The 14,028-nt window shown below is 37.8% G+C and overlaps 1 protein-coding gene across 2 annotated transcripts in view; it reads left to right on the top strand.

The window, feature by feature from the left end:
• Positions 1–1,277: 1,277 nt before the first annotated feature.
• Positions 1,278–14,028, top strand: part of Prr16 (proline rich 16) — a 287,956-nt gene continuing 275,205 nt past the window's right edge. For both annotated transcript variants that reach the window (XR_007109198.1, XM_047556773.1), the window contains exon 1: positions 1,278–1,899. Coding sequence is in view for 1 of the 2 variants with exons in the window: in XM_047556773.1 (XP_047412729.1) it covers positions 1,741–1,899 (159 nt within the window). In the remaining variant the exon portion in view is untranslated. The remainder of the gene's footprint in view (positions 1,900–14,028) is intronic.

The following is a 14,028-nucleotide window of genomic DNA, read 5'->3' as shown; positions in this document are numbered from 1 at the left end:
AAAATTAAATAAAACTTATTCTCCCTACTTTAGAGAACTTGGGTATATTGCTTTTTTAACCCACCCCAATTTTTTTTTCCTCTTCTCCAATAGCTTACTTCAAAAGGACTCTATCATTCTTTTCTTATTTTAATTCTCTTCTAACATTATCTAATTTCCACCTTACTTCTTTTTCCTTCAATTTTTCTAAGCACTTTTCAGTGTGGTGCTGTATTATTTTGGCAGTTTCTAAATTTCTATTTTTCTTTTTTTTCCCCCTTCATATTCTCAATACAACTTCCAAAGACTTTATCAAGATGAGTTGTTCATATTTAAGAGTGTGACTGATTATTAGGAGCCTTGGTAACTGGTAAGAAGAGAGCTGCCAAGATTTTATTCATAATTAGAAGCATTTTCAGACTACCTGGCTTGTGATAAGCAAGAGACAGAGCCCTGCTAAGGGTGACCAAAGTGGGGAGTATATTGAAAGAATGATCTGGAGGAGTGTGCATTTAAGAAAATAAAGTAGAGTCAGCCTGCTAGGTCAGTAGCTAATAGCCCGTGAGTTCGCTACTAAGGAAATTAAAACTCTAGCTAATGAGAACGGTGGCCACCTACTGAGAGTAAACTGAAAGCTTCCTATTAACTTGCTTCCCTGGGTCCTTCTGACAGAACAAGTCAGAGAGCTATTTTCTATTTGTTTAGAACCACAAGACTTGAAATAGGGACAAAACCATTGATAAGAGGAGAAGTTGGAGGCAAATTTTTAAATTTAATTCTCATAAGAAATCCAAATAGGATCCCCATCCCAAAGCATACATCACATAGGACATGAAAAGAGACAGGCCTAGAAAAAAACAACACAACAACAACAACATAAATAAATAAACAAAAAATGGTGGCACAGATAAGAAGTTAAGAAATACAATCAAGATGACTAAGTCTCCGGGGGATTTTATTTTGGGTATGGGGACGTAAAATTAATAAATCCTCAATTAGCTCTGTAGAATCTGCAGCATTTGGCTACCTCTTTGAAGAATATTGGTTAAATTTCATGATTCCAGGGGGCGAGGGGTCGCTGCTATGCGTCCCGCACTTCTCTCCTGCAGAAGTCTGTTTAACTTGCTGGACACTCTATGAATGATTGGAGTTCCCTGGGTATTATCTGCTTCTGAATAATTATTTAGGGTCACTTTACTGACCCGTACTCCAACTTCTAATCCTATTGTGGTTCTTTCTAAATTGATTCAGGTCTCCGCTGGCGTGTGAAGCAGAAAGAATATTGCCTAGATGTGAGCAGGCTGTGATAATTGGGGGCATTTCAGGACCAAGACGAGGGGGCCGGCAGAACGCGGACTTGTCTCCCTGCACCTTGATGCCGAGGGGGTCAGGAAGAGACCCCAGAGGGATGTGCTGCGGGGACTGCAGCTGACAGCCCTCGCAGCAGCCCGGCGCCCCTCTCCACCCGCGGGGCGGTAGCGCGTGTGTGCGCGAGAGCGGCGGGCGGCGGCAGGAGGAGGCGCAGGCGCGCTGCTCTCCCGTCTGCAGCCCCGCGCCGAGCGCCGCGTCTCGGGAGTTGATGGCAGCACCACAGTGCGGACGCCTGGCCGATCGCGGAGCGCAGCCATCCGCCGCTGCCCAGGGAGCGCCCAAGATGTTGGGGGACCGGGGTGGAAGCGGCTGTAGCAGCGCCAGAGAAGGGGGCGCGCAGCAGCCTCTGCTCGCCCGCCTGTCCTGACCTGCCTCGCTTGCCCCCAAAGAATGTCAGCCAAGTCCAAGGGGAACCCCTCCTCGTCCTCTCCAGCCGAGGGACCGCCGGCAGCCTCCAAAACCAAGGTGAAGGAACAAATCAAGATTATCGTGGAGGATCTGGAATTAGTCCTGGGCGACCTGAAGGACGTGGCCAAAGAACTTAAGGAGGTGAGAGGTGCGGGGGTGGGGAGCGAGTTCGCCGCCCTTGATCCCTTAGGGGTTCTGGGTCTCGGTTTTGCTTGGGACCTCTAGATTTCCAAACTCCCGGGGAACTATAGAAATATGCCTGCAAACGGACTTTCTTTGCTCCGGCGACTCTCCAGAAGAGTTGTTGTTGCACTTTTTTTTTTTTTTTTTTTAAATCAGGAAGAAAATCAACTAGTGTTTTAATCGATGAACCTAGAACGGTGGGAGGATAGACGCTAGAGTATCTCTGGATCTTAGTGTGTAGTGTCGGAGGAAGGGGTTAACTGGGGGTGTGTCAGCAGAGGAAGACAGGAGCAACCGGCCAGAGCGTGCAAGATGCCCCTTCTCCTGCTGTCTTGCTCCTCCAGAGTCCCTTGGCAAGTCTGCTCCTCGCCTGGCAGCCTCCCTAAGCCGGGTCTGAAGGGGGGCCAGGTTCTGGGCCCTGGGCCAAGCCAGGGAGGGCAGTGTGGGGGAAAACTCGGCTCTGGCTCTCCTCCCCGCTTCCCAGAGCCCTACTGGAAGGAAGGCGACCTGGGCCACTATCAGGAGGATCCAGCTTTGGGAATGTAATGGGATCTGGGACTTTCTCACTTTCACAATTCCTGAAGAATGCCCTGCTGTCTGCGACTGTTGCTCACAGTACCTCCAGGCCTCCTCGCCATCCCATCTGTCCTTCCTTCCCTCCTTCTTTTCATCCTGTCACCACTAGGCATTGAACCTGGGGAGCAGGGCACATAAGCAAGTGAGCATGTGTGTGTGTGTGTTTGTGTGTGTGTACGCGCGCACGCGCGCGTGCGGGGGTCTTGCCACTTGCGTCCTAACTCTCTGGAACTGGAACTGTTTTGATTTCCCCCCCTCCCCCACCCACTTCTGCCCCCTTCTGACACCTACCCTCCTGGTTAGTGATCCGGATTGAAAGGAGTGGGGATGTCGGGGCTGAGATTAACTCTGGCGGTGGCTCCGGGCGGGGCCGAAGGCGGGGCTGGGAGGGGTGAGGTCTCCTAAGAGATGGGCTGGCTGCTGGTGGCGTCGCAGAGCTGGTGGCAGAAACCCAGAGCGCTGTTCCACCACAGAACGGGCTCCTTCCTGGTGGAATTCTTGATGAGGGAGTCTGCAGCCCCAGTTGCTCAAGAACTGACTATAACTTTGAAGGTGGTGGTGGCCGCGGCTGAAAGAGTAGGGGAGGGGCGTCCATAGTCTAAACCCAAAATTGTAATTCTGTTTCTGACGCTAAGGGGGAGGAGATTGAGGGTTGCTTTGGCTAGTTGGCTTCTAGAGATCATTCTTCCCTAATTTCCAATCCGAATTTGAGAAAAGAGTCACTCCTTCCGTTCCTTCTCCTATTACCTCTATGAACTGAGCCCCACGTTATGATTTAGGTCTGTTGAAATGGCCCATCCATCGCCAGGGCCTGTTTTGCAAATGGCGAATTCATTCCTATAGGCCCCTCTTCAAACAGAACATAATTACTACTAAGGTCCTGAGAGCAGTGGTTGACAGAGATGCGGACATAAAACTTGTTCCCTGTTGCAAGTCTTCTCCAGGATGATTGCCTCACAACTAGTTGACAGATGGAGAGGTTATGCATCCAAATGCACGTCGAAAGATGCTGTTCATTTCTGTTATCCTTTTACTTCACTTGTTAGGCAGGTTGTATTTGCATTTGCAACATTATGTCATTTTAAAAAATGAAAAAAATTGGGCATATTTCTTTTATCACATTTGTGCTTCCTGATTGTTGAGGTTTCTAAAGTGAGGCATGTATGGGAAACTTGCAGCAGCACAGTAACTTGTCTTCTCCAAGCTGAGATTAAGAGAAAGAGAGTTAAAATTCTGCATCTGTGGATGATAGTCCTTTTGTTATGATTTACCAGTCCACTCAATAATTTGGACAGAATAAATGACAAGCAACTACATATGGCCATGGTTCTGCTTTGCATCACTGTTCTGTGGATATTTGGAGATCAAGTAGATCTGCAGAGAAACTTAAACGGTCCTTCTGGTTCTTGGATAGAATCACAAAGATGTAACCAAGTAAATCAGTCTTGATTTACTGGGGCATCTTTTAAAGGGAAACAAATAGGTAGTTCATAAAGGAATAGAAACTCACAGATAATGCACAGCCAAGTGAATGAAAAGATCTGAGAGATCTGAAGATAAAATTTTTATTTGATGTTCTGGAAGTTTTCATTGGCTCCCAGGGTTTGTTCAGGTAAAAATCTCAGTATGAAACTGAAATGTATAAATGATAAATGATGCATTGATGCACTGTGAATGTCAACTGTTTCTGTGTGGACATCATCATCGTAGGTTTGGACATGGAAGTGTATATACTATGACTGACTCTCAAAACATTGGCCATTTTTATAATATGAATGGGAGTTATTTTGAGAACAAAATATTTATAGAGCATGTTGAACCTATGACACCCTGCAGTTGTCCTGCATTTATCTTTTTTGGAGAGTACTGCATATGTGACTGAACATTTTTATTTAATTTGAAGAAAGGAGTCACTGAAAAATTTAAACTGCAAAGCTTGTTTGTTTCTATACTCATGACATGTAAATATGTTACTCTTATCACTTTTCATGTTGAATCTGGAATCACACACACACACACACACACACATATATATATATAAAATTCCATATATGTATATATATACATATATATATTCCATCCATATATATATATGTACTCTGGAAGTTCTTATATATATATATATATTATATAAATAGATACTCTAAACTATTATATTTAGAATTCTAATTACTTTATTGTCAATGCAATGCTTTTGGACCATGATATATTTTGATATGAATCTATACTAAACATTTGTTAACTTGGAATGGAAATTAAAAGTTACAAAGCGACTATGACTGGATCACTACTTCATTCATCAGATGGTATTTGTGTTATTTATCATTACAGTTAAAATGAAATTTGAAAATATTCTGTCCTTTATCTTTGCATAAACTCTTTATCAACAATATGGGATATTTGAGGTTATTTCAAAGTTGCATTTCTTTATAGATTTCTGGACTTCAGTCCTCTGAATTCAGATAATAAAGTAGATTTTAACATAGGAGTAGCTGATTGAAACACTAATAATTAGTAACAAAACTCAAGTCTTATGTAGTAAGAAAACTTGTTACTATAAGTGTCTTTTATGACTAGGGTTTTAGTTATAATTATTTAATCATTTATAATTGGATGTGTATTGGAAGCAGAAAGACAGGATTTCTAGTTTTATTCTGCCCTTGTAATTAAATAAAACTTTAAATAACTTGAGTTTTCAGAATCATCTGAGTTATTTTTCCTTCTATGCAATAATGAAAAAGCTTCAGTGTACCTTGGTATATTTATTCAGCACCTATCATGTTTCAAGTACTATGCCATCATCCTTTTACTGTTATTAAGATGAATTTACTGTAGTGTATGACCTCAATGAGCTCAAAAGTTTATTTGGAGTGTTTATTCTGTCTTTCAACATCAGCAATATAAAAAAGGCATCACTGCCTTTAATAGCCACTCTGCCTCTGGGCTTAGGGAGAGAGAGCAGACCCCAGAGTAAGATGAGTATATGTTCATTTATAAACCAGTACTTGCCATGTATTTAGTAGCATGGTACTCCTTGGTGAAGAAAGTAGAAGCTTAAAAGGACAATGAGATATGAATTTAAGACACTTACAATTAATCCAGCTATCATGATTAGCATCAATGTATCAATGCCACATATAGAAGATCTCATATCCAAATGTTATAACTAAATACTAGAGGCTTCTGTGAAGGGTAGGACCTTTACGGAAATGAAGTGTCAAACAAGAAAGATTTTGAATCGGTCTTTATAGAATGGATAGTTTTGAAGAGGTCAAAAAAAATGAATTAATAAGAGACAGCTCTGGAATACTAGATTAACCCATGTTGCTTTTCCTGTACATTGAAAAAAAGAAAGAAGAGTGGGGAGACTCCAGAGTTTTAGGGATAAAATTAACCTTAGCTGGTGTAGCAGATGTTGGTGATCCTTTTTCACTAAGAAATGTAGAAACAAAGCTGTGGCTTTTTAAAAATAGTTCTCAAATAATCCAGCATCTTTAGTAGTAATTTGCCTGCTCTTTGTTGAGGAACTCACTAATAAGTTGTTTTGCATTGATGTAGGTGTTATTATGAAATCGCAGATCTCATTGGTTGGAGAGAGATTAGAAGCTCTAAAAAATAGCCTTTATCTGAAAACAAAATTCATTGCTATTTTAGCTCAATTCTCTTTTAGGTTAGGCTGTTTATAACCTTGAATGTTGCTTGTAGCATTTCATTATACAATTTTAAGTTGCAGAAATTGAATAAACATGAATATATATATATGTGTATATATATGTATGTATATATGTGGAATACATATGTGACTTTTTTTGAAAGGCACTTGAGTAGACATGTTAAAATGAATCATTGTGTCAGTGACATGGAATAGTCACTCAAGGACTGACCTCCATGGGTAGGCAGGTGTGTTTGCATTGTGGCTGTTAACTGGAAAACACCTATGATTTTTCTCATATTGTCATAAAACAAAATGTTACATTTATTAGACTTAAGTTTAATTTTTAAAACTTTGAAAATCTATAGGAAACAGTCTTATTTATGATCAAGGGAAACAGAAGTAACAATTATCTACAAAACATTTTTACTTTTGAATGTTCCTTCTTTTCTAATGTCTTATCTGAAGTACTGTAGTTTATTGCTTTGAGAAATTCTACAGAGTGTTTTTGGTTAATGAATCCAGGCATATAAACTCATTACTAAAACAAATTATAGAGAATAATCTCTGGAGTATTTTCCAAGTTCTGAAGTTGTGAATGAATGGAATTTAACAGTTCATTTAATAGTAGAAATAGCTGTTCTTTTACCACTCTATACAACAGCCTACCTTTCCAAACTGGGTTATATTTAACAAATGCTAATTTTTAAAATTTATTTTTTAATTTTTTTGCTTTTCTCAAGCATGATGGCTTAGCATGTAACCAAGAGAAGAAAATGATTCTAAGAAAATAGAGATAGCCAATAACCATTCCTCATTGTCTCTTTCCAATGAATTAAACCATTCAACACTCAGAGAATTAACTGATAAGAAATTCAAGCCTCCTTAAGGTAATAGACAGTGTGCTTCAGGCAATGGTGAAGTAATAGATAATAAAATCAATGTAATAGGTTTCATTGTTACCTGGATTATGTTTTTTTCTATCTTTATTGCTCTAAGGATCTCAGATATTTAAATCCAAATGTAGGAAAAGAGATAGAAATGCAAGTTTGAGCTAAACATATTTTCCCAAACAAAATAACCTACAGAACCCTCTACAGAGGGAGGCCATGAAAAATTTCATGGGCCAATTTTGAGACTTAAGTGATAAAATTCCAGTAGGCTGCTGGTTTGGTTTGATTGAAATGTGCATAACTGACATCAAGCTGCAATGGCAAGATTACTATATAACAAAGGGCACTGCTTTTTTAATGAACTGATTTCTCTTTTTCTGATATCATATATATTATGTTACTTCTGAAATCAGAAAAATATATATATTGTATAAATTCTAGAAAATTTTAGAAGGAACAAATAAAAACTATTCTTAATACTACACAGAAATAAGTATGCTAAACATTTTACTATATGTCCTTTAAGTCCATTTATTTATTTATTTATTTGGTCCTGGGAATGGAAGTCAGAACTTTGTGTATGCTAGGCAAGCCACTGAGCTACATCCCAAGTCCTGTCTTTCAGTCTTTTTGTATGCATAGTTTAACAGAGATGAAGTCATAAAAAGTATGAATAATGTATTATGGTATTTTTACTTCCTTGCATAATATTAGATCTTAACCATTATAGATTAGCTGTTAGTTACTTCATACTCTCCTTAATGTTGGGTATTCTAATTATTATAACTTTTGTTGTTATTGAATATCATTAGAAAAAAATAGCATTGACAATAAGCATAGCTATAAAATAAGCCTTACTTTTTTATGGGTACTCATCCAAGTGAGTTTATTCATATTAAGTCATCTAATATCAAAATATATGAAAAAGATACCTTTGTCATTCATTTTACAGCTAAGAAAACTGAGGCCTGAAAGTTTAAGGCACTTGCTCAAGGTCATTTGCTTGTAAGTGAAGAAGTGAGGCCTCAATATCAGATGTTTTATTGTCAGAGCCTGGGTATCTCACTGTAAGATCTATTGCTTTTTGTATTTTGTTGTTGTTTTTACCTTTTCTTAGAAGTCAAAGATATAAACTTTAGCAGTTTTCAATCCATACTGCCAAACTCTCTTCCATAGATTGATCACCATATTTATTCCCAATAGCAGTATATGTGTGGACAATGTTTCCTAAATTCAGAGTGAAGCTAATGATCCATTTCCTTAAAGACTTGCTGTGTAATTTATTGTCTTCATGGTAATAGTCATTTTTCTGGATGCACTTAAATTTCAACTATAGCATTGAGGTAAAATTAGTAGTGAATAAATAAAAATTTGCAGTTTGCATTTTGCAAATAAGTAGATGAGGCAGTGAATTGCCTTTAACCTGGTTTGTCTTGAACAAAAATGTTGATGAGAATGTTGCATAACTTTTTAATAGAATGGCTTGGAACATAAAGGAACAACATGAGTATTTGCTGATACCTAGCATTGTATACAGGTGTTTTCAATGAATAAAAATAATTTGGAATTTATTATCTTTTATTGTTATCAAATTGTCCTTGGAGGCAGGCACTGTCAAGATGGTTGGGGTTTGATGGTGGTTTTGCTTTCTACTACAATTGATGAATTAGAGAACCTTGTTGAAGTCTTCACCATACACAAAATTATTAAACAGGCTGATGATATCATATGTATTTCATAATTAATTTTTCTATTGTGCTATCAAATTTAAGCCACATATAAATGTCCCCCTGCATATAGGAGGTGCATGAAATACCTTATTCTACAATTATGTTTGTTTCTGTTTCAGTGTAAAATGAACAGAAATGTTTTCATTATATCGAAAGTCAAGTCATTAGGAAGAACTGCTCTAAATTAAGGTTTCCTGTAGGATCTGGAAATCCAAAGTCAGCAGTACTTCAGCTCTAAACAAGAGCCAGAAAGTAACATAAACTGAAATGAAAAAATAAAGACGGAGCTAACTAATGTTCAATTCAAAGTACCTTCACTAGGTGGCCTGTCAACTCAGGACAAATAATGCCTTATTTGGCAGAAGCTTTTTTTTTTTTTTTTTTTTTTTCCTTGAGAATGGAAAGACATGAGGATTTCAAAGGAATTAAACTCCCAATCCTAACTTTCAGTCAAGAAATATTAATATTTTGCACAGAATTTGTACTGATGATCTTTGTTATTCTTCCTTAAACTTTGCAAGTACGACTTCATGTTTGAGATAAATGTTTATTTCTAGAATGATTGAAGTGAGTCAAATTACACACCTATGTCCAATGACTCAGTTATGATGCTGTTTGGCACACTGTAAATAGATTTTCAACTACAGTAACATATGCCATACTTATCTGGAAAAAGCAAATTTGATGATTTCTAACAGATTCTCTTCTGTAGTACCACAACAAAAGGTAGCATATTGGTGTGTATTTGCTCTTTCATAATACCAGAACTTATTCTAAGATTTCAAACTGCATGGCGATTTGTTGGAAAAAATTTTAGTTTAAAAATACTGTTCGAATCAATTGCCTTCTAACATCAGTTGTTCTTAATTCCGCCCCCCCATATCAAATGCCTGTGAATAAATGATAGAAATAGGGAATGTTTCTCTTGGAACAAATGCTCATACAAACATCAGTTTTGACACATGTTCAGAGAATCTTGGGGAGGAGGACATGACTCTAAGTGAAGAGAAAAAACAAGTGATTGCTTGCCACCTCCCTCCTTTTTTAAAATTTAGTGGTTGCTTGAGGTTCAGCTCCATAATTTTCAGGATTACAAATCCTGGCTTTATGAAAAAGAAATAAAGAAATGCAGATGGCTATAATCTGCTGGTTTAATTCCAGGGAGTAACTGGGTGGCATATCATTAATTTCATCTTTCAAAGCCCTTTTTTTTTGTATCTCTGAGTTGGACAAAAATGTATTTATATAAATGTATATTACACACACTTACAAGCACACACAATTTTACTACTCTCCAAAACTGTAGAATGTTCACGTGGCTACAAAGAAGGACAAAATGTTTCCAGGTGTCATTGTAAATAAAATGTATTTTTCTCTTAAAACTTATGCCAGAATATCATCCTTTTTGTTGTCTCCCCATATGACACTAATTCATGAATAATGAGCTATATTTTGTATTCCTAATATGTATGTATGTGCTGAATACCCTCAAAGATGCAAATATGAATAAGCTAAAGAACCTGCTCTTGAAGAACATCACCTTTCCTAGGGTGAATTTCACCTCTGGCAGGGTGCAGTGTGTAATACATAAAGGCAATATAAAAAATTGCAAAGATAGAAGCATGCATTTTTTTTCAATTTTAATTGATTTTTCTCCGAGTTAATGAATTGAAACTGATTAATAAGATATGTAGTAACTCCTATAATACATCATCATTTAGGAATGTGAAGGCAAACCTTTCAAGTTCATGTATATATTGCTTTGTTATTTCACATTAGAAAATTCTATTAATATATCATGTAATGTTCATACATGTTACTAACACCCCAACTTATCTTTATGAAGCAAATCTCTCCCAACGAGAATTGCCAAAGAATAAGAATGCATTAGAAAGCAATTAACAGTTATTGTTCTTTTTTTTAAAAATTATTGAACCCTTAATATTTTATATGCGTTTTAACAATGGATCTTTTACGGATATGTTATTTCTATATTTTATGTTAACTTGAATAAGATATCTGAAAAGTTATGACAGAATGACTAAAAGAGGTAACAAGTCCTTTTAATTTGTAAGATAATGATGATGCTATAGATCAATTGTAAATAATTGAAGATAATTTTATAATTTAAAAACCCAAATATCAGAGATATTTTATGTCTCTTTAATTACAGATAGAATAAAGCACGTGATTATCTCTTTATTGAATAGATGACATTTTGATAAATGTTTGGAATTATCTCTCTCTCTCTTTTTTTTTTACAATAAGAGAATTTTGAGGCTGTGATGCTCAGTAAGGCAGAATTGGAGAGAAGAGTAAGATCTCAGACTCTGAAGCCAGAGTGCTTCATTTCACATTGCTGTTGTGCAATATTTGGCACATTAAACGTTTTCTACGTTCATTTCCTTCTTAAAATGCCAATAATGATAGCATTTTTTACAGAATAGACTAATTATTGGAGATTAAATACACCATATATAAATCAGTTAGAGTAGTCCTCATGCACAGGTAAGCCCTACGTAGGTACTTGTTTGTCTTATTTTAATTTGTCTGAGTTCCTTTATTCATTTATTCAATGTATAGTTGTTTAGGACCTACTATACGTCAGGCACTAATCTAGTTACTGGGGATTTAATGGTGAACAAAACAGACAAAATTCCTGAAACTTACAGTCAGTGGGGAGGGCATGAAGATAGGTCAATATAATAAATGTCAATTCATATCACATATTAGAAGATGACAAGTCCTATGAAACAATAGAAGAGTATAATGGAATAAACAGATGGGGAGAAGGTACAATTTTAAATAGGGTGATTCCTTGCTGAGAAAGTAACATGATAGCATTGGAGGAAAAGCTTGGTGGTGAAGGAATGTGCCATTTGGTAATATAGTGAAGCACTTAAAGTCCAAGGAGAGGGAACAGTAGTTCGAGGGCCTTTGGTAGGCAAGCATTCCATGCGTTTGAAGAAAACAAAGAGGCCAATGTGCAGGAATGGATGAGCAGGGGAGAGAGTAGCCATGAAAGAATCAGATGGGCATGAGGGACGTTTCTAAGGATTTTTGACTCAAAGTATAAACTCTGTAGGGTCTTGAGCATAGAAGTGACTGGATCTGATCTATTGCATTCTTTCTTTTTTATATTTTAATTTTTTTATTTGTTCTAATTAGTTGTACATGACATTAGGATGCATTTATGCAGTTTGGTAAGTCATACATAAATGGAGTATAATTTCTCATTTTTCTGATTGTACATATTGTAGGATCATATTGGTCATGCAGTCATATATGTACATGAGGTAATAATGTCTGTTTCACTCTATACACTTCCCCTCCCTTCACTTTCCTCTACCTATTCTGAGGTCTTTCTCTTGGCCTTTAATCTCTAGGTCAGTTTTTCTCAAACTCAACACTACTGACTTTTTGCATGGCCAGGTCTTGTGGAGTGCTTTCCTGTGTGTTGTAGATGGTTAGCACCTTCCCTGTTCTCTACCAACTAGGTGGCAGTGGAAGGACTTGAAATATTCCTAGACACTACCACAAATCCCTAGAGTCAGGGAAGTCACTTGTTGAGAACGACTGTCTCAGCTCTTCCTCCTTATTCAGTGTTTCTTAATATTGCTTTCTCTGCCCACCCATTTCTTTCTTTAGGCTCATTCATCAAGCAATATGGTGGAAGGTTATAATGATAACACACATGGCTAACATCTTTTCAGTGTTCCAGATGTGCTGCTCTGAGTTGGCTTATTTAATCCTCAGGGTCACCTTTTGAGGTTACTATAATTATTTTATATACAAGAAAGCAAAGACAGAGAAGCTAACCAACATAAAGACAAATGATGGAGCTGAATTCTATATTTCCTACTTTAAACCTTGTCCATACAAGCTTCTCTATTCCTGGCAACAACATATTCACTCTGATGTTTTTGCTCTTTCTCATCCTGTATTTCCTCTATCATTTATCTCTTTCCTCCCTTTTTAGTCTTCCCTCTTTTCTCTCTCATTCCTCTCTTTCTTTATTCCTCCTTTCTTCAGTTTCCTTATCCACTTTTTCTATATGCCTTTATAGAGTTTTGTTTTTTTGTTTTGTTTTGTTTTGTTTTGTTTTACTATTCAAAACATTTGTTTGGAATGCTTACTATATGCAAGACATTGAGCTACTCCATGTAGATAAGACAATGAGCAAAACACATGTGGTCCCTGTCATCTTGAAACTCACAATTTAGTAGTGTGCTATTATCTAAATATCTAAATAATAATAAAAGTTGTATTTGGTGAAGACTGTTAGGACTATAAAGGAAAAGTCTAAGATGCAACAAGCACATAAAATCATTGCTAAGCAGGGGATTTCAGACTGGCTGCCTTCTTTTTCCCATTGCTACCTCTCTAATACCTACACTATTAATTTCATGGATGATGTTTTAATAGCCCTAGAACTAATCTTTCTGCCTCCCCCTAGTCAATTCATTCTCAACACTGTCAGCTAAATCTTAATCACTGTTTTCTTCAGGCCACTCCCCTATTTAAAAGATCACTCACTGTCTCCCTATTACCTAAATGTCAGGTGGCCACAGAAGGTTTTTGCAGAGAGTCGCCCCAATTTCCTGCTTCACTGGGGGCGTGGACAGAGCCCAGCGCTGGCCGGCATCCCCCTCTGCGGCGCCTTCCAGCGCGCTCGCTGGGTGGCCCAGGCCCCGCCCCCTCACTACCGCGGTCCTCCCCAGCCCGACCAGACAACCCAGAGCTCTGCGCTTCTTGTGTCTACGTGCTTACTACTTCGACCCCACCTGCTTACTATTTTGACCCCATGAAATGGCTTTAAAGGACTCTCTCAAATATTTTCTTCACCAGTTACATGAAGAGAGGCAACACTCCAGAAATCAGTGAAGCCCTAGAACCAACCAAGAAGACTGAATCTTCTTCAGGATATCAAGAAATCAGACTACGCTCTGTGGGAGAGGGGACTGAATACAATGAGTGGGTCCAACACTTGGGAAAAACAAACATGAATCTTTATGTCATGGAACTGCAAAACTGGCCATAGACAACAATACCTACCTCCCTTCTATGAGTTCAATGAGGTTCATTACCTGAAGGAGCAGGTGAAATGCATCAGAGAACTGGGGTACCGCATAATCAACTTACACAAAGTTTGAGCTTCTAAATCTGCATCATGCAGACTGTCTCTCAGAAGAGCACACCCTGGGAGACAGTGGTGATGAGAGGTGAATCTCAGGTA

Source organism: Sciurus carolinensis, chromosome 6 (genome assembly GCF_902686445.1).
Source record: "Sciurus carolinensis chromosome 6, mSciCar1.2, whole genome shotgun sequence".
In the NCBI taxonomy this organism is placed as follows: domain Eukaryota; kingdom Metazoa; phylum Chordata; class Mammalia; order Rodentia; family Sciuridae; genus Sciurus; species Sciurus carolinensis.
This window is presented reverse-complemented; position numbering and strand designations above follow the sequence as displayed.